At 44.4% G+C, this 18876-nt stretch overlaps 1 protein-coding gene across 5 annotated transcripts in view; it reads left to right on the top strand.

Annotated features, from left to right (window-relative positions):
• LOC105469247 (cytohesin 1) overlaps positions 1 to 18876 on the top strand; it is a 106049-nt gene that overhangs the window by 74323 nt on the left and 12850 nt on the right. For 3 of the 5 annotated variants that reach the window (XM_071081746.1, XM_011720061.3, XM_071081748.1), the window contains exons 4-10: positions 5029 to 5095; positions 5394 to 5512; positions 5871 to 5951; positions 7175 to 7287; positions 8657 to 8805; positions 9249 to 9360; positions 15089 to 15165. In XM_071081746.1, coding sequence (XP_070937847.1) covers positions 5029 to 5095; positions 5394 to 5512; positions 5871 to 5951; positions 7175 to 7287; positions 8657 to 8805; positions 9249 to 9360; positions 15089 to 15165 — 718 coding nt within the window. Of the gene's footprint in view, positions 1 to 5028; positions 5096 to 5393; positions 5513 to 5870; positions 5952 to 7174; positions 7288 to 8656; positions 8806 to 9248; positions 9362 to 15086; positions 15166 to 18876 lie in introns of all 5 variants that reach the window. The other 2 variants (XM_011720067.3, XM_011720064.3) reach the window with 1 other exon arrangement.

The following is an 18876-nucleotide window of genomic DNA, read 5'->3' as shown; positions in this document are numbered from 1 at the left end:
CTCCTCTGTTGTCCACTGTGTGTGTACATTTTAAAGTTTCTGTTTTTCCTTTGTGTAAAGGAAAAGCTTAATGAATGCTGCTGATACAATTTCTAAGAGCTGGAGTGCCCAGTCATGTCTGAGTATAATCGCAAGCTTATTTGTATCTTCCTAATGCTTAAGGGAAGAAAATGTAGAAATGCAATTATAGTATAAAAGGACAAGGACTCTTTGCTTTTTTTTTCTTTTATTTACATGAACTGTTAGTGACTTTGAGAGTCTAGTTTTGAATGGGGTTCCCAGACCGTTTTCTGACTGCTTAAGGCAATAAATGGCTGTTTCCAATTCACTACATGTCTGTATTTTTCTAAGCCTAAGTCTTCCTGTCTGGCTTCATAGGACTGTTTGATTTGTTGTTTTAGACTTCTGTGGGCAGTGCCACCAAGGTGTAGTGAGGCTGAGTACTCCACAGAAGGCGGCTAGCTCATCACGGCCAGTCTCTGTATTGTCCATTTGGTATTTTGGATTAGTTTCCCCTCTTTCCATGTTAAATACTAGTAGCTTAAATGAAATGGATACGTTGGAGTTCATAAAAATTTAAAGCTTCTACTTTTATAAAAGATAAAACTATTAAAAGAAATGAACAGGCAACAGATTAGAAGTAAATATTTGCAACAAATATATCTGAAAAGGGACTCATATCTAGAATATGTGATAGAAAGACAGCCCAAATAAAAAAACGGGCAAGACTCTTGGACACTTTACAAAAGAAGCCTTATATATAGTTGACACATGAAAAATGCTTAACATCATTAGTTGTAAGGGGGTGCAATTAAAACCCCAATGAAACGGTATTTCACATCCACTAGGATGGCTAGAATTAAAAAGATGGATGGCACCTCATGTTGGCAAGTGCTAGCGAGAATAAAATATAACCATTTGGGAAAGAAGTTTGGCAGTTTCATCAGCAATTCAACTCCTAGTCACTTAAGAGAAATGAACACATGTCCATACAAAGACTTGTACTAGAATATCTATAGCATTCTTATGTAAAATAACCAAAGCTGGAAGTACCCTGAATGCCTGCCAGCAGGTGACTGGATAAACAGGTCGAGGTAAGAGACTATTACTCAGCAGTGTGAAGGAATGAACTGCTAGCGTGCAGCAGCACAGATAAATCTCACAAACATTGTGATGAGTGAAAGAAACTGTGGGCACCGTGTGCTTCCATGCATGAGCGTCTAGAACACACAAACTAAGCTGTGCTGGCAGAAATCATAGCAGTGGCTGCCTCCGAGGTGGTTGCTGGGGTAGGCTGGGGTGGGGTTGACTAGGAAGGGCCATAGGGAACTTGCAGGGATGACAGGAATATTGTGTATTAATCTGAGTGGTGCTTCAAGGGTATATACACTCATCAAAACAAATTGAACTGTACACTTAAGATGTGCGCATTTTGTTAAATGTAAATTTTACCTCGATCTTAAAAATGTAAAAAAATGGCTTTTTTTCTGGTTATAAAGGTAATATACCTTTATTGCAGAAAATTGGTAAAACACAAAAAAGTATAAAAAACAAATTTCTCATAAACACTTATCCCAGAGATAATCAGGATTCATATTTTGGTATGTTTCCTTTCTGTATATTCTGGTGTCTGCACACACGTACTCAGAATTCAGTGTGCCCTTTGTTTTTTCCTCTTGATTAATTCTCTGTCAGTTACCATAGAACAGCAAGGAAATGCAGACACCGGGAATGTGAGTGCATTGAAAGTACTCAGCCAGTGAATTTGGGAAGACTTGTAATCATGAACTGCATCCGAAGTTGTGAGTCAGGGAGTGGTTTTTTAGGTTATTACTGTTTTTTAATCTGGAACTTAAAATGGTTTTCCAGTATTGAAAGCACCAAGCGGGAAGTGATTCTGCAGATCCCCAAGGATCCATCCATACGGGTACTCAGGCTCACCCTGCATTTGTTTCTCAAGCACGCATTACATTTGCTCGGACTTTCCCACAGGAGAGAATTCATGTTTCTCATCAACGACCTGATGCCAGCATTATGTAGAAATTATCCTAAATACTATTTAATCAAGCAAAAATAATATACTCATGGAGTACAAGATTTCACTTTCTGAAATGTATACGCGTCAGTTAACTAAGGCGATCCAGTAGCAGGAACAGCTGTTTTGCTTTGGACACCTTACTAGGGTGTCAGACCTGTGTAGACTGGGGAAGGCCCCTTAGAGAGGTAGCTGCCTAGGGCCTGGAGCTATAGGGGCTCCAAGTGGAGCAGATGGAGAAGTGAGCTGGCTAGCTAGTGAAATGAGGGCGCCATCTTTGGTGTGTGTCCCGGGCAGTCATGTGGCACAGATTGTGGCTGGCAGAGATCTGGGAGTGTGCGTTCTGGTGGCTGCAGGAAAGCCTTTGGTGAAGGACCGGACTGAGGCCCAGGAAGTTGAGTATTCCCAGTAGTTTCACTCCTTGCTTCTGTGGGCACCTCTGACACTGCCTCGCCACTTACACCGGAAACCATGAAACAGGCCTTTCCTTGTGGTATTTGTTTGGAAATACTGATCAAAGTAATCTTACTGGATTTAGAAAAAAATGATTAGATGATCATTTTAGTTAAATAGGAATTTCTAGATATCTGGTCATAACCCTTCATTCTGGCTAAAATTAAATGGTGTTTCCCCTGTGACTTTGTTTCTTAAGGCAGCTGTTCACAGGGGATCCCAGATTATCTTACACCTGGAAGTTCTGATACTACTCACAGTTTTCAGGTGTTCCTTTCAAAAGGTCAAAACAGGCTGGATGTGATGGCTCACACCTATAATACCAGCATTTTGGGAGGCTAAGGTGGGAAGATTGCTTGAGGCCAGGAGTTTAAGACCAGCCTGGGCTACATAGGAAGACCCTGTCTCTACAAAATGTTTTAAGAAGTAGCCAGTTGTGGTGGCACCTGCCTGTAGTCTAGTTACTCAGGAGGCTGGGGCCTGAGGATCACTTGAGCTCAGGAGTTAAAAGTTGCAGTGAGCCACAGTCTCACCACTGTACTCCAGCCTGGGCGACACAGCAAGACCCTGCCTGGAATAAAAACAATAAAAAACACCAACTCTCAAAACACTTAGGAAGATGTTCTTCCCTCCAAGGATTTAGCTAGCGAATACCTGTGTTCTTCAAGACAATAACATGTTACGATTTTGTTTCTGGGCAACTCTTTTGCTCTCAGAGATTATAAAATTACTATTGACATTGATGGGCAGTGGTTCTTAAATTTGGGTGCACACCAGAATTACTGCAGAAGGTTTTAAAAATTCAAATTCCTAGGTTCTGCCCCTTGTACTTTGAGTGACTCAGCCAGTCCAGAGCCTTGCTACTCAGACTTCACACATGGGATCATGTTAAACGTACAGAAGCACAGGCCCCTTCTCAGACATAGAATCTGTTTTGATGAGGCCCCAGGTGGTACGTATGTATAAACGAGCAGAGCATCTTCATGTCGGACATGCTCCCAAGGCTGCTGGTTGGTGGATCAGACTGTGAGAAGCATAGTCTGTGAATCTGCATTTTTCATTCTGATACAGTCGAGAAAACCACCTATTATTTAGCAGCTTCTTAAAAAGTTAAATATAGATGTACCATATGACCCAGCAGTGTCCAGCCCTGGATATCTCCCCAGGGGAAATGAAAACATGTTTCCACACAAAGGCCTGTACACAAATGCTCATAGCAGCCTTCTGCATAATCGTCCCAAACTGCAAACAGCCTGAGTGTCCATCATCTGGTGAATGGATAAACAGATGTGGTTTATCCATACCGTGGAAGATGACGCAGCCGCAAGAAGGCATGTGGTACTGGCCCACACTCCAGCACGATGACCTTGATGGCATTATGCTAATGAAAGAAGCCAGATCTGAAAATCCACATATTTTATGACTCTGTTTGTATGATATGTCCAGAATAGGCAAATCTGGAGACAGAAAATAGATTAATAGTTGCCTGGGGATGGAGGCAGAAGTGAGGATTAACTGTAAAAAGATGTGAGGAATTCTGTAGGGAGGATGAAAATGTTCTAAAACTGGATTATGGGCCGGGCGCGGTGGCTCAAGCCTGTAATCCCAGCACTTTGGGAGGCCGAGACGGGCGGATCACGAGGTCAGGAGATCGAAACCATCCTGGCTAACACGGTGAAACCCCGTCTCTATTAAGAAATACAAAAAACTAGCCGGGCGAGGTGGCGGGCGCCTGTAGTCCCAGCTACTCGGGAGGCTGAGGCAGGAGAATGGCGGGAACCCGGGGGCGGAGCTTGCAGTGAGCTGAGATCCGGCCACTGCACTCCAGCCTGGGCGACAGAGCGAGACTCCGTCTCAAAAAAAAAAAAAAAAAAAAAAACTGGATTATGGTGATGTTGCACAACTTAGTATACTAAAAATTCAGATATGTACCTACAGTAGGAATATTATAAGTAAATTATACCCTGATAAAGTTTTTTTAAAAACCATGTTAAAAAAGAAAACTGGCCGGGTACAGTGGCTCCTGCCTCTAATTCCAGCACTTTGGGAGGCCGAGGCGGACCCATCGCTTAAGCGCAAGAGTTTAAGACCAGCCTGGGCAGCACAGTGAGACCCTGTCTCCACCAAAAAAAAAAAAAAATTAACAGGGCATGGTGGCATGCGCCTGTGGTCCCAGCTACTTGGGAGGCTGAGGTGGAAGGATCACTTAAGCCCAGGAGACAGAGGTCGCAATGAGCCGAGATGGCGCCACTGTACTCCAGCCTTTGGACAGAGAGAGACCCTGTCTCAAAAAAAAAAAAAAAGAAAAGAAAAAGAAAACCTCTGATCCAGGGTAGAAGGAGCAAATGAGCTTGAAGCCAGGTTCAGGCTTCAGGTTTCAGTTGGCCTTTCATAGTTCCACCGGATTATGCCTGTTGCTTTCCTGCATAAATCTTTCAAAAATCTGTGTACATCAGTGGACTCATGTGGAAATGATACTAGTGTTTCAAGCCTTTCCAATGGCCTGAAGTACTAAAATGGCTGTGATGGTTGTTTTACAGGAAAAACATGCAGAGGAACAAACAGGTAGCCATGGGCAGGAAAAAATTTAATATGGACCCTAAAAAGGTAAGTGAGAAAGAAGCGGGAAGTGGTCCATATTAGATGGGGTTTTTTTAATAGTGCTCAGATAGACCCTAAAAACGTTTCTTTCCAAGTGTTACAGTTCATGTTGCCGTTTTGTAGAGCAAATGTTATGCACTAAGCCCTTGTTCCTAAACTGTGACTCTCCGGCTTTTTAGGTCAGCTAGCAACTATTTATTAAATATTCCAGTGCGCCCACACCCATTTCTTCCTGTGCCCTTTCCTCTTCTTTTTAGCTGTTTCCCAGCAAAGCATCATTGGCGTCTTCATTGTCTTTTTCTAGGGGATCCAGTTCTTAATAGAGAACGACCTGCTGAAGAACACTTGTGAAGACATCGCCCAGTTCTTATACAAAGGCGAAGGGCTCAACAAGACAGCCATCGGAGACTACCTAGGGGAGAGGCAAGGCCTTGGGGATGCGCGCGTGCTAGGGAAGGCTGTTCAGGAATGACACAAAGAAACAAACTCCCAAATACGCTTTAGGTTCTTGGAGGGGTTTTTGCCTTAAAGCATCTGTAGCCACACTGGTGTTGAGGGGAGGCTTTTCTGGGGAATAGTGGTGGGTCTGTCCGGGAGTCATGGGGACATCGAGCTTGTTTAGCCAGTCAGCAGAGCTAGCCAGTCTTCTTGCTGACAGTGTGCGAGAGTAGCTGTCTGGACAGCCACAGGACGGAGTGTGGGAGACATGGCCTGGCTGGAGATTCTCAGTGTCAGTGTCTGACTCCTGCTTTCTCTCCCATTTTTTGTCTTTTCTCGATAGAGATGAGTTTAATATCCAGGTTCTTCATGCATTTGTGGAGCTGCACGAGTTCACTGATCTTAATCTCGTTCAGGCACTACGGTGAGTATTCTTGAGGTGAGCCGCTTTGGAAGGAGTGGGAGGCCACCCTTTGATCATGAGTCTGTTCTGGGTGCCATTTTATTGGAATTATATCTTTGGGTATGATTTTGAATATTTTGGAGTATTTTGGAGGGAAGAAATATGTTGGTCTCTGACTGGAAACGACTGGATGGTCAAGGGGAATTCAGTTCTGTTACGTTCCGGAGGCAGATTCTGTAACACTCTTTTTGAGTCTTACATTTGAGGTTTTAGAAATTGATGAATACTTAAATTTTTAAATTTTTAAGTTTAGAAAATCCTTTAGTTTCCTGCCCTGGAATAAGTAGTTATGCATTTCATTTTGGAAAGAAAAAAAGTAAACCTTAATTTTTTATTAAATTTGTTACCTTCTGCCTTTTAAGAAACTGTCATTCTGTATTTTCACTGCTGTAGGTGTAAGTAATGACTTCATCTTTTGTGCTATCATTTAGCTGGATGGAAATAATCCACAATTAAACCTGTTAGCTGTGGGTCTTTCTTTGACTTAAAGGGATCAATTGTTAATTCTTTGATAAGACAGTCTTCTCTTTTTCTGTCACTCATCTCGTTTTCCGGAAATAGAGTTTATTTAAAATGAGCATTATCTGTGTTTCAGTCTTGTATATTATTCTGAGGAGGGAAACCACTCCTCAGTAGGAATGGCTTCCTTCCTAATTTTTCACTTTTTCCTACGAAAAATTTTACTTTTGATTAAAATAACAGTGGTGTGGATGGCAACTTTGCATCTGTTCAGAGTTATAGGAACAGAAGGCTGAAGCCCAGCAGGGCTCCCTTTGCACTTTGATGTTAAAAAGTCATTGTCCGTGGCCAGGCGTAGTGGCTCACGCCTGTACTCCCAGCATTTTGGGAGGCTGAGGCGGGTGGATCACTTGAGGCCAGGAGTTTGAGACCAGCCTGGCCGGCATGGTGAAACCCTGTTTCTACTAAAAATATAAAAAATTAGCCGGGCATGGCGGCGGGCACCTGTAGTCCCAGCTACTCGGGAGGCTGAGGCAGGAGATTGCTTGAATCCGGCAGGCGGAGGTTGCAGTGAGTCGAGATCATGCCATTGCACTCCAGCCTGGGTAACAGAGTGAGACTCTGTCTCAAAAAGAAAGAAAAAAAAAATCATTGGCAGTTTAACAATTGATAGAGAAGTAAATCGCCTCCCCGAGTTCTGGAGCACTCTGTCTTTACCCACTCAGGCAGTTCCTGTGGAGCTTCCGGCTACCCGGAGAGGCCCAGAAGATTGACCGGATGATGGAGGCGTTTGCCCAGCGATACTGTCAGTGCAATAATGGCGTGTTCCAGTCCACGGGTAAATACAATAATTTATCCTAGTTTATGATGGGCATTTTACACTGGATTATTTTCTTGGCACCAGATAATTTCTAAAACAAAAGGGCTGAGATTCATGCCTAGGAACATTTATTTAATGATACTTATAATAGTAAAATGTTGGAAATAATCCAAAAGTCCGACAGTACGGCACTGTGAATTTAAATTGTGGTGCCTCTGAACTATGAAATACACAACTGTTAAAAACCACATTTGAGCTGTGTGCAGTGGCTCACACTTGTAATGTCAGCACCTTGGGTGGAAGGCCGAGGTGAGAGGATTGCTTGAGGCTAGGAGTTTGAGACCAGCCTGGGCAACATTATAAGACGCTGTCTCCAAAAAATTTTTTTTAATTAACCAGGTGTGGTGGCTTGTGCCTGTAGTCCCAGCTGTTTGTGAGGCTGAGGCAGGAGGATTTCTGGAGCCCAGGAGTTTAAGACGGCATGCAGCGAGCTATGATCGCACCACAGCACTCCAGCCGGGGTGACAGAGTCAGATTCTGTCTCAGAACGAAAAACAAAAACTAAAAAAACCCATGTTGTTACAAAGAATTTTTATTGACGTAGGAGAATGATAGTAAGATTAGCAGAAAAGCATATATATGTATTAGTTTGTTTCCAATTTTGTTGCAGTATATGTTGGTGAGATAAATATGTGATGAGTTATACCTAGACACATTTACGTAGAGGAAATAAAGCAAAATAAATTATTGCTAGATAGTGGGATTATGGGTCATTATAGGTCGTATTTTTAAAAAATACCTTGTGTTTTTCAGAGTTTCTACAGTGTGTGTAACAGCTTTAAGTCTTGAATACTTTATATACTTTTTCGTGCCTTGCTCCTTTCAGACAGCAATGTGCCCTAGAGTGTACCCGTTCATCTGGATTCATCCCGTTCTTTGGAGAACATGGTTTTTTTTTGTTTTTTTTTCTTTTCTTTTCTTTTCTTTTTTTTTTGAGATGGAGTCTCGCTCTGTCGCCAAGGCTGGAGTGCAGTGGTGCTGGTCTCAGCTCACCGCAACCTCTGCCTCCCAGATTTAAGCAATTCTGCTGCCTCAGCCTCCCGAGTCACTGGGATTGCAGGTGCACACCTCCATGCCTGGCTAATTTTTCTGTTTTAGTAGAGACAGGGTTTCACCATGTTGGTCAGGCTAGGCTTGAACTCCTGACCTTATTATCCACCCGCCTCAGCCTCCCAAAGTGCTGGGATTACAGGCGTGAGCCGCCGCACCCGGCTGAGAACATGGTTTTTTATTCCTGGTTTCATCTGATATCTCTTGCTCTTGTGAGTAGGATGTTTCTGGTCATCTAAGCATACACGGCTCCCCTTTGCTTTTCTCTCATCTTTAGACACTTGTTATGTCCTCTCCTTTGCCATCATCATGTTGAACACCAGTCTGCACAACCCCAATGTCAAAGATAAGCCCACTGTGGAGAGGTTCATTGCCATGAACCGAGGCATCAATGATGGGGGAGACCTGCCGGAGGAGCTACTCCGGGTAAGCAAGCAAGAGTGGCCTTCATTCAAGTCAAGAAAGAGTTCACTGGGAACAGGATCGTCTTTTGTAGGAAGGAAGAAAAGACATACAGTTTATCAAGGGCCTTCTCTTTTAATTTATTTAACCATGTGAATTTCATTAAGAAGTTAGTAGTGAGGCCCAGCTACGGAATCAGGAAGGGGACAGTGGTTTGTAAATATGAAACTAAAAGCTTGAATAGAAGTCAAGCTGCTGTCTTTATTTTCCTAATGGGGAAGTCTTATTTATTTTGTCACTGTGAGCTGCCTGAAAGCAGAAATGGTCATATTCTTTTAGTCTCAGCACCCAGCAGGCTTGGCTTACTATAGGCATATAATGAATGCTTGTGGAATGAATGAAGAGAAAGGGGAGGAAGAAAAAATATTTCTAGAATCAGAGACATAAATTGTCATCTTTTATCCCAGAATCTCTATGAGAGCATAAAAAATGAACCGTTTAAAATCCCAGAAGATGACGGGAATGACCTCACTCACACTTTCTTCAACCCAGACCGAGAAGGCTGGCTACTGAAACTCGGTAAGTGCGTCTCCGAGTTAGGGCTCCCAAAGCTGAGACTTAGGAAGAAAGGCTGTGTGCGTGCGTGTGTGTGCATGCATGTGTGCATGTGTGCGTGCACGTGCATGCATGCTCACGCACATTCATGGACACACACACCATGTGGGAAAGGGGGTGGCTTATAGGGGACTTCAAAGAGACTTTGGTATGAGTTCTGTTCTAACAAAGATCCGCTTCCACAAAGGAAGTGACTTCATAGTCATTGCCCCCCGGGACACAGACCGCTGGGGACAGATTTTACTCCACCATAAATACTGCCCACATGTGTTCATGCTCCACGTTTTTACTCTTGAATTGGTTGACCAGGTTTTGTTTCAAGGAAGCTCCCTGAGCACCTGGTCCGTTTGCCTTCCCTGTCCCCATAACCATTGGGAGGGTGGCCAACCTTGTCCATCTTTCTACTTCCCATCACACAGATTTGTACCTGGCGCTCCTGCCCCCGCCCCAGTGCATCGTCACTTCCTTCTGCATCTGGCTCCCCCACAGGCAGTGTGCATGGCAAGCCTAGAGCCCTTGGCTGCAGCTCAATCCACAGCACTCTTACTCATTCTTGGGCAGCGGTTTTTTTTTTTTTCTTTTTTTTCCCCCCCTCCTTTTCAATCTGAATCAGCCACATTAATTATTTTGTTCATTTAGAAAAGCTAAAAATGCATTTCTCTTCCCTCTGCCAGAAGTGATGAGCTTGTACTGCTGAGATTTGTGGTCATGCCTTGCCGTGAAGGGGACAGGATAATCAATAGGAAAAACATTAGTAGGGTTTTCATACACATTCATGTCCACATGTGTTTACTTTATTAATAGTTTCAGAATATAGAGAGAGCTCTAGACTCTCCGGACATAATGATGTCTTTTTTTTTTTTTTTGGTTGGGGGGCCACTAACAGCATATTTCCTCTGTTGCCTTCTGCCTTAGCCTTTGATGAGTTGGGTTCTCACATTAGCAGGGGCTGTTTCGTCCTCTACCAGCCCAACTACTCGCCCCAGTGATTAGAAGTCAGTACTCTCTTGGTCATTACCAACACATCTGGGAAGGCTAAAATGGAGTCCTTTATTTCTGACTAGGTCAGATAGCAATAGCCTTTATATTTTCTTTTAAAGGCATATCCCAAGTCCTTGTGCTTATACATAATGACTTAATTCATAAATTCCCCTTATGGCACCACTTCACCCATCAGTTGTAAATATCTCTTGAATTGGCCATCATTTTATGTATATTTAAGCCAGCAGAATCTTTGAAGTTAAGGCTCTAAAATTACTAACCCCATAGGCAACCTTCCCTTCCACATTCCTATTGCCAAGTGGATGGAGTTAAAAGAAAACCTACTGGAAATGTTTAAAGTGTGTCCAAGTTTGGATTTACTTTCCCCTCCAGCGAGATTTGTTTAAATGCTAATACTAAGTGTTAGCTTTGACAGCCCAGACACTAAAATTAGAACAGTACAAAGATTATCTTGGTTCTTACACCAGGATGACATGCAAATTCATGAGGCATTTCAGATTTTAAAAAAGAGGAAATTTTACCAAGTGTGGGACTCAGTTTTAGCTCATTGCATTACTTTTTCTAAACCTCCATCAAACCCTTCGAAACTACAAATATTGTGTTTTCATTGTAGCACACTTAGCATCACTCTTTGTGTTTATGTGCTGCAGAAGGCAGGGCTTCCAGCCGACTGGAGCTGTGTGTATATGTCTGTGTATGCAGATAGCCATAAGAATGTGTATTCTTGTGTATACACATATGTACATGTGTATTCATGGGTATATGTGTGTGCATTCTTACACACTTTAAAAAGTGACAGCCATCTAAAGAAGACATTTAATTTTCCCTGAAATAATCTTAGCCTTCTTTGCTCTGATTCTGGATATACTAATAAACGTTGGCTTTGTAAAAGCTGATTTGTGGCATCTTTGGGGCCAGGTTTTCAGTAGTGCCCCAAAACTTGCCTTGATGAGGTGGGACGTGGCATGTAAGAGCCCCTCGTTCACGTGCCAGACAGTGGTGGGATCATTTGCCCGTTTAGTGTTTTTAGTTCAGCTCTCTCGCCAGGCAGGCATGAATGTGACTGATACATTGCACTTTAAGATTAAGGAATCGGGTTTAATTTATTTGTTTTAATTTTCTTTTCTCCCTCATTTGTATGTTTCCATGATTTTGGCTCTCCTTTTCCTTGCCCCAAACTCCAGGAGGTATGTAACCCCTCAGCCTGCTCGCTCGCTCTGCATAGGCCACTGTCATTGCTGCAGCATTTTCTTATTTCGTTATTTTTGGTTATTTTGTTTTTTAATTGCCGGTGGTAGTGTTAATGCTGCTTCTAGCTTATTGTACAGTCCCTAGGGAACTGGTCAGGATCAGGGGTTTGGAGCAATTTTCGTTTTTCCTTTTTGGAGGAGTATATGTTATATTCATTACTGAATGCAGTAATGCAAGAAAACATTCTAAGAGTGGGTTTGTAAAAGCAGAGGAAGTTTCCACAACATTTTCACTTGGAATTATTGGCTAAGACATGCACTATGTTTGATATTCAATTTGACATCCATTAATCAGCCTGATTGAAAGTTAATCTCTGACGTGGAGAAGAGGAGAAAGAAGAGAAGGAAGTATTTCTTTTTTCAAGCTGAGACTTTTCCAGAAAGAACAAAGTTTTGGCTTCCCAAAGCTAGGGAAAGCTTCTGATTTACCATGATGGAAAAGCAAACTAGGGAAAGAATTAAATTAGACGATATTTAAGACATTTACCTTTGGACAAAAAGGGGAAATGGTGTGTCCTAAACTCAAAATGACACCGAGTGAAGGTGAAAAAACAACTCCAAACCCAAAAACCCTCCCTGAAGTCCTCGTGTTTAATTTCGTGGGGATGAGAGAAGGGCATTACAGCCTGGGCTCTGTTTTTATGTTTTGTTTCGCTCCCTCGCTTTTTCAGCGAGTCCTCATTAAAGCCCTGAATTGCTCTCCTAGTTATGTTTTTGGTGTCTCCTCTCCATTTGCTGGTTTGGGGAAACATGTTTTCCTAGCCCAAGACACCTCAGATTTGTGCCAAAGCATTCCCTGAGCTGTAGCTACACTTAAAAAGAACAACTCCAAACATGCACACTTCCTCAGATGCTTCAGGAACTTGTCAGGTAGGGGAAGATGGCATGTCAGCTGTAGGGGAAGATGGCATCCGGCCTTGATATCTCGGGGAGGGCACAGGAGGGCTGAGGAGCCGTGCAGTGGGAGGTGGTCCTGTGAGTTCCACAGGGACTGTCCTAGGCACGCATTGATCTGTCTGCTTGTTTCATGTCTGCTTTTCTTTCCACGTGGAAATGTTCCGCGTGGGCCCACAGTGATGCTTTATGGTAGAGGTCTCTGTAATGCAATAAATTGTCCAGGGATAATAACCAAGCTTTTGTGATCAGGCAGAGAATTTCTTCCGGCTTTGCTTTTTCTCCTTGATTTCCTTCCATCGTGTTTCTTTTAGCATCTGACTCGCTTCTTCCATGATCTCCTAAGTCCCAAGGGTTCCCCGGGTACTGTCCTGTGATGGAGCGCATGGGAGGCCAGCATGGGCTGATGTTCCCTTTGTGCCAAGCCTCTGGGGACAACCAATGGCCCGCCAGGCTGGAAGACCAAAGTTCTCAGGCTCTGAATTGGTGGAGGGGGTTCCTTTTTAAGAATAAATTGGCTTTAGTCCTGAATATAGTCCTTGTCTTCTTTATCCTCCTTATTGAATTCTGCCCAGGCTTTCCTGTTTTCCACATGCATGTCATAGTATCCATTTATGGTTTTCTTCTAATTCATGCCATCTAACCTTTAGGGACCAGCGGCAAGGGCTCACATGAAACTTACAAGTCACTGGAGGGAGGGAGTCTCAATTTGCTTCACACAGCCCAGGATGGGCAGGCGGATGGCACGTGCTTGCTTACAGCAAATTCCCCCGCATAACCTAGATCTGTGTCATTTGGAATCTTTGCAATTAATGATCAGTCACGGAAGCCCGCCTAGAGTACAGCGTCCAAGCGGGGTGCTAAAAACTGGCCTGAAAGCCCAGTGATCCTTTTATTTGTCTGCCAGGACCTACACTGGACGTTTTCTTTCCATAACATTGTTTGCAGACTCCCCTTAGGTTTCTCTGGTGTGAGCATGCAGGCCGGTTCTGGCGGTTAGAAAGAGTCCCTGTAAAACCTTTCTCCTCTTTGCTCAGCTATTTGTGATGAGGGCAAGAGAGAAAGCATGATCGGGGGTATGAGATTTATGCCCCATGGTTCTTGCCATTTAGGAAGATTGGAGAAGCAATATTGTCTGTAGGTTAAGTCTTAGCAAAAGAGCAGGGTGCAAGAAGTGTCTCTAGAATGCCATGCATAGCTTCACAGGTGAAGGCCTTAGGGATAAGTTTTGAGTGGTTCATGTTCAGAAAATGTTCCCTTGATAAGAGGAAGGTAGAGGAAAAGGAAGCCTGTGGTTCCAATTTGACAGCAGGTGTAGCTTCATTCAGATAGGCTTGGGGAAATTTTTCCTTCCTTCATGTCTGTCTCAGCATAACTTCACGACCCCAACCCCAGCTTTTTTTTTTTTTTTTGAGATGGAGTCTCCCTCTGTTACCCAGGCTGGAGTGCAGTGGCACAATCTTGGCTCATTGCAACGTCCACCTCCCAGTTCAAGCGATTGTCATGCTTCGGCCTCCCAAGTAGCTGGAACTATAGGCATGTGCTACCACCCCTGGCTAATTTTTGTATTTTTAGTAGAGACGGGGATTCACCATGTTGGCCGGCTAGTCTTGAACTCCTAACCTCAAGCGACCCACCCACCTTGACCTCCCAGAGTTCTGGGATTATAGATGTGAGCCCCTGTGCCTGGCCATGACCCCAGTGTTTTGTGCTGAGAAATACTAAAAAGAACCAAGGGAGGCCCTTGCCAGCCTCCCAGCCACCGCCACCAGAGCTTGTTTTGCCGTGGCTATATTTGCCAGCTGTTTCTGTTATAAGCTCTAGGTGAGAAGCCCAGAATGGAAAAGGCTCCTGAGGCAACCTCTCAGTACAAGTTGATTCTTCCTTGATGAAGGAATTCTGCTGTGATTGTCACCCAGGACTCGGGAGATTTTGTTTTCAGGACACTAGCACATAAGGTTAAGAGCCAGTGTAGAAGCTCCCTGTAATCATGAAGGTGAGGAAGAGAGTAGAACCACGGGGATTTACTTCGTGTTCCAGGGAAAGTGTGGATTTGATTGTGAAGGCTCCCAGCATCTCCCCTCCTGCTTCCTCCTTCCTTCACTTCCAGTGAAACACTCCTTATGTGCCGGGCTATTTGTCCGTAGCAGAGTAGCCTGCACTAGGTGCCGACCCTTCCTTCTTTTTCTGTTCTTTGGCGATTTCTACCACATAGGCTTTTTGCTGACTCTGGCAGATTTGCATTGTATGTCATTATTGCCCCCGGGTTTTCCCTCCACAAACCCATGCTCATCCTGCCGTCCTGATTCCATCTCCAGGTGTCACCTAGATGCGCTTGCTCTGCTTGTACCCACAGGCTTTCACTTTGTGAAAGACGCTTCTGTTTCGGCTCTGTGTCTTGTTACTGATGTCAGTGTTGTGGGCTCCACGTTCTCCTGATGCCTCTCCCCCAACTCTCTCTGAGAAGAGAGGGTGTCGTGTGTGTCGTGGAGCCTGCGCTTGTCTGGTTGTCTCTTGTCGAACGTGCATCTCTTTTTGCTCTGCAGGTGGCAGGGTAAAGACTTGGAAGAGGCGCTGGTTCATTCTGACTGACAACTGCCTTTACTACTTTGAGTATACCACGGTGAGTGCCTGCTGCTCGGCCTCCAGACTAGGGATGGACAAGGCCTTCGGTTCCAAGTGGCTCTAATCAGACACGGTTGAGGAGACCATTGGATTTGCACTTCTATATCTGTGGGGGATGGGGGAGAGTTTAAGCAAAGTGGAAGAACTGAGGTAAATCTCGGAATGGGGAACCTCCTGAGAGGATGTGCGTGCCTCCAAGGGCACTGGGGCTCAGAGCTGGCATCCGGTTCCGGTGAGACAGGAGACGCCCGGCCTGGAGGAGGGGGAGCATGGAAGAGCAGCACTAGAAATGGGTTTTGGAACCGGGCTAGAAAGAATGAATTTGCATTGGTTGCCAAGAAAGAGTATGTGGCCCTAACTGAAAGGGAGATGAAAAGAAAAAGGAAATAATCATGATTTTAGAAAATTCACCTATTCTGGGTTAGCAGAAATATGATTTCAGAAGAAACAGCCCAAGGGGTAAAATACATGGTGGGGGAAAAAGAAGTGAAGTAAGATGGGAAAAGTTAATTTGAGATTATCTGGAGTTTTAAGAAGTTTTGTTGGTTTTATTCAGTGGGAGAGACTTACAGCTGCAAATTTGTGTTTTAGATATGTATATCCCTTTTGTAATAATAACCAAAGAGAATAAAAACCATAAATTAGCTCTTTTTAGAGCTCCCTCTAAGCAAGGTACCCAGAACCCTGGCAAGATAGCACTTGGTGTGGAGACCGTGGCCCACCGGACTGGCTATGGGGTGCTTTTTCATTTCTGCCACCTCTCTTGGTCATTTGTAAGGGCAAAGCGGGCATACTGCCATGGCATTGAACTTTTGTCTGAAATCAAGGCCGTTGAGTTGAAAATGCTTTGCTTTTGTTCTCCAAGTATATCTTCATGGAGCAAAAGTCATCAATCCCACTGAGAAAATTAAGACTCAGAAGTATTTTTTAAAATAAGTTCAGAGCAAAATGGGGCTTAAAACATTGAAATCCTGACCGTATTCACCAGTCCTGATTTAGGACCAAGAAACAGGTACACGCCTTGGCACTTTCTGCTGTGAGGCGTGAAGATGGGTTTCCGTCGTGTCTGACACTTGGCATTGTTCGCCATCCCCATGGACATCACGCACATGCAGCTTCTCACCCGGGGAATGCACTTCGTAGCCCATCAGGCTGCAGGCCAGAGCCGCTCCTTCTGATGGTTTGGTGACTGAGGATAGTGCATCACTTTGAAGGGGATTCTGGCCGGGATTTTGTGTGTTGAGCAGGGCTCAACTCATGCCCTGCAAGTTCTGCACTGGCTTTGCTTTTCTGTTGTTGCAGTCTTTTCATATGAGAGTAATACACTTCAAATATCTGCAGAATTATAAAAAGAAAGCTGCTTTCTGCTTCACCCCCAAAGTACCACCGTGAACATCTTGGTACATTTTTTTCTGTTTTGTTCACCCTTCTGCCCCATATTTTGCCTTTTTTCTGAAGACATCTACACTAATGGTGTCTTTAGCATCCTCTCTGAATTTGTCTCTTTATTCTCTGGGTCAAAATGAAACATACATAAGCATCTAAGTGGTGTACTCCTAAGTCCTGGACAATCCTAGAGCAATGCTACGAGAGGCTAGAATCTTGTGGTTTTGCATGATGCCCACCATAGTGGGGTCACCTTAATCCTTATTTCAATTCAGCCACACTTATTCAGCAAAGTGTAGCATTTTATCAAGCAGTGGAAATACAGAGATAAATACATTTCTTTTTTTTTTTTTGAGACAGAGTCTCGCTCTGTCTCCCAGGCTGGAGTGCAGTGGTGGTGTGATCTCGGCTCACTGCAACCTCTGCCTCCTGGGTTCAAGCAATTCTCCTGTCTCAGCCTCCCAAGTAGCTGGGAGACTAGAGGCATACGCCACCACATCCAGCTTTTTTTTTTTTTTAAAGTAGAGATGGGGTTTCACCACGTTGACCAGGCTGGTCTTGAACTCCTAACCTCAGGTGATCCGCCTGCCTCAGCCTCCCAAAGTGCTGGGATTACAGGCGTGAGCACCCAGCAGTAAATACATTTCTTTTTTTTTTTTTTTAATTATATTTTAAGTTCTAGGGTACATGTGCACAACCTGCAGGTTTGTTACATGTGTACACATGTGCCATGTTGGTGTGCTGCACCCATTAACTCATCATTTACATCAGGTATATCTCCTAATGCTATCCCTCCCCCGCCCCTCACCCCATGACAGGCTCTGGTGTGTGATGTTCCCCTTCCTGTGTCCAAGTGTTCTCATTGTTCACTTCCCACCTATGAATGAGAACATGCAGTATTTGGTTTTTTGTCCTTGCGATAGTTTGCTGAGAAAGTAAATAAATTTCTTAAGACACAGAGAGGGAGCTGTCAGAATTAAGACAGTAGATTGAAACTTCCACACAGAATTACCTAACAGAGCAATAGACTAGTAAAAAATAAACAGGGAAAAATAACAACCAAGCAGGGGAAGGGGCATAACGAATTCAGTAAACTTCAGCCCTGGGCAGCAGCGGGCGCGGCAGCGGCGGTGGCAGCAGTCAGAAGCAGTGTGCAAGGTTTCTACCTCACGGCCTGGGATGTGACGAGACCTGGCAGTCTTGCTGGTTTCTCAGGTCTGGGAGGAAGCAAACTGAATGGGACTTGTTATTTTTCCCTCCCTGATCAAGGAGTAGTAAAATCTCCTGCTGGGTGGACATTGGGGAAATGGGAAAAGTGAAAAAAACAGCCGTTATAGACATAATTAAAGGCTCAGGGCTGTATATTCAATGGGAAAGACCGTCCATGGGGGGTCTCCCATGAGCATGATATCCATCCCCAAATACAGGGGTCCCCAACCCCAGGCCATAGGACAGTACCAGGCTGTGGCCTGTTACTAGCCAGGCCACACAGCATGAGGTGAGTGGCAGGCGAGCGGCAGAAGCTTCATCTGTATTGACAGCCAGCTGCTGCCCATCACTCACGTCACCTCCTGAGCTCCACCTCCCGTCAGATCAGTGGCGGCATTGGATTATCATAGGAGCGCAAACCCTACTGTGGACTGCGTGGGCCAGAGATCTAGGTTGTGTGCTCCTTCTGAGAATCTAATGCCTGATGATCTGAGATGGAGCTGAGGGGGTGATGCTAGTGCTGGGGAGTGGCTGCAAATACGGATGAATGTTAGCAGAGAGGTTTCACTGCACAGAGACCATAACAATACATCAGTTGCTTGCAGACTCATCGAAACTCTATCCGTGAGTGGCAAGTGACAATTAGGCTGCCTCTGGTGGCAGGCTTTATAGTGGCAAGTGAACAGATGTACTTCAGTTGTACAGCTGTATCTGGTGGCAGGCTTTAAGTCAGAATCCAGCACTTACTTCAGTCTGCGCATGGCCCGCCTGTTATTTTATTTACCACTGCCATCCGCGTCTCTTTCCACATTGTGTACTTGTCTCAGCCACGGTTTTGGTAAGCCCACCCGCCAACCCTCGCCAAAATGAGTAAAAATCAAACGTCACCGGAGAGCTTCTGTGAAAAGGGAGAGAGACCCATTGATGAGACAGCAGAAGACGCCAAGACTGCCAATGAAAGGAAGGCTGCACTGTGAAGAAAATGCCTAGAGTTCTACTCCAATTCTAGTTTCATTTCCACAGCGGGTCACATTCGCCAAGTCCACTTTGTAGAATATGTGGTGACCAACTACTCAGCAAAGCCACGAAAGCTTCCAAACTGCTTCACCGCATG

This window comes from Macaca nemestrina, chromosome 17 (assembly GCF_043159975.1).
Source record: "Macaca nemestrina isolate mMacNem1 chromosome 17, mMacNem.hap1, whole genome shotgun sequence".
NCBI classification, from domain to species: domain Eukaryota; kingdom Metazoa; phylum Chordata; class Mammalia; order Primates; family Cercopithecidae; genus Macaca; species Macaca nemestrina.
This window is presented reverse-complemented; position numbering and strand designations above follow the sequence as displayed.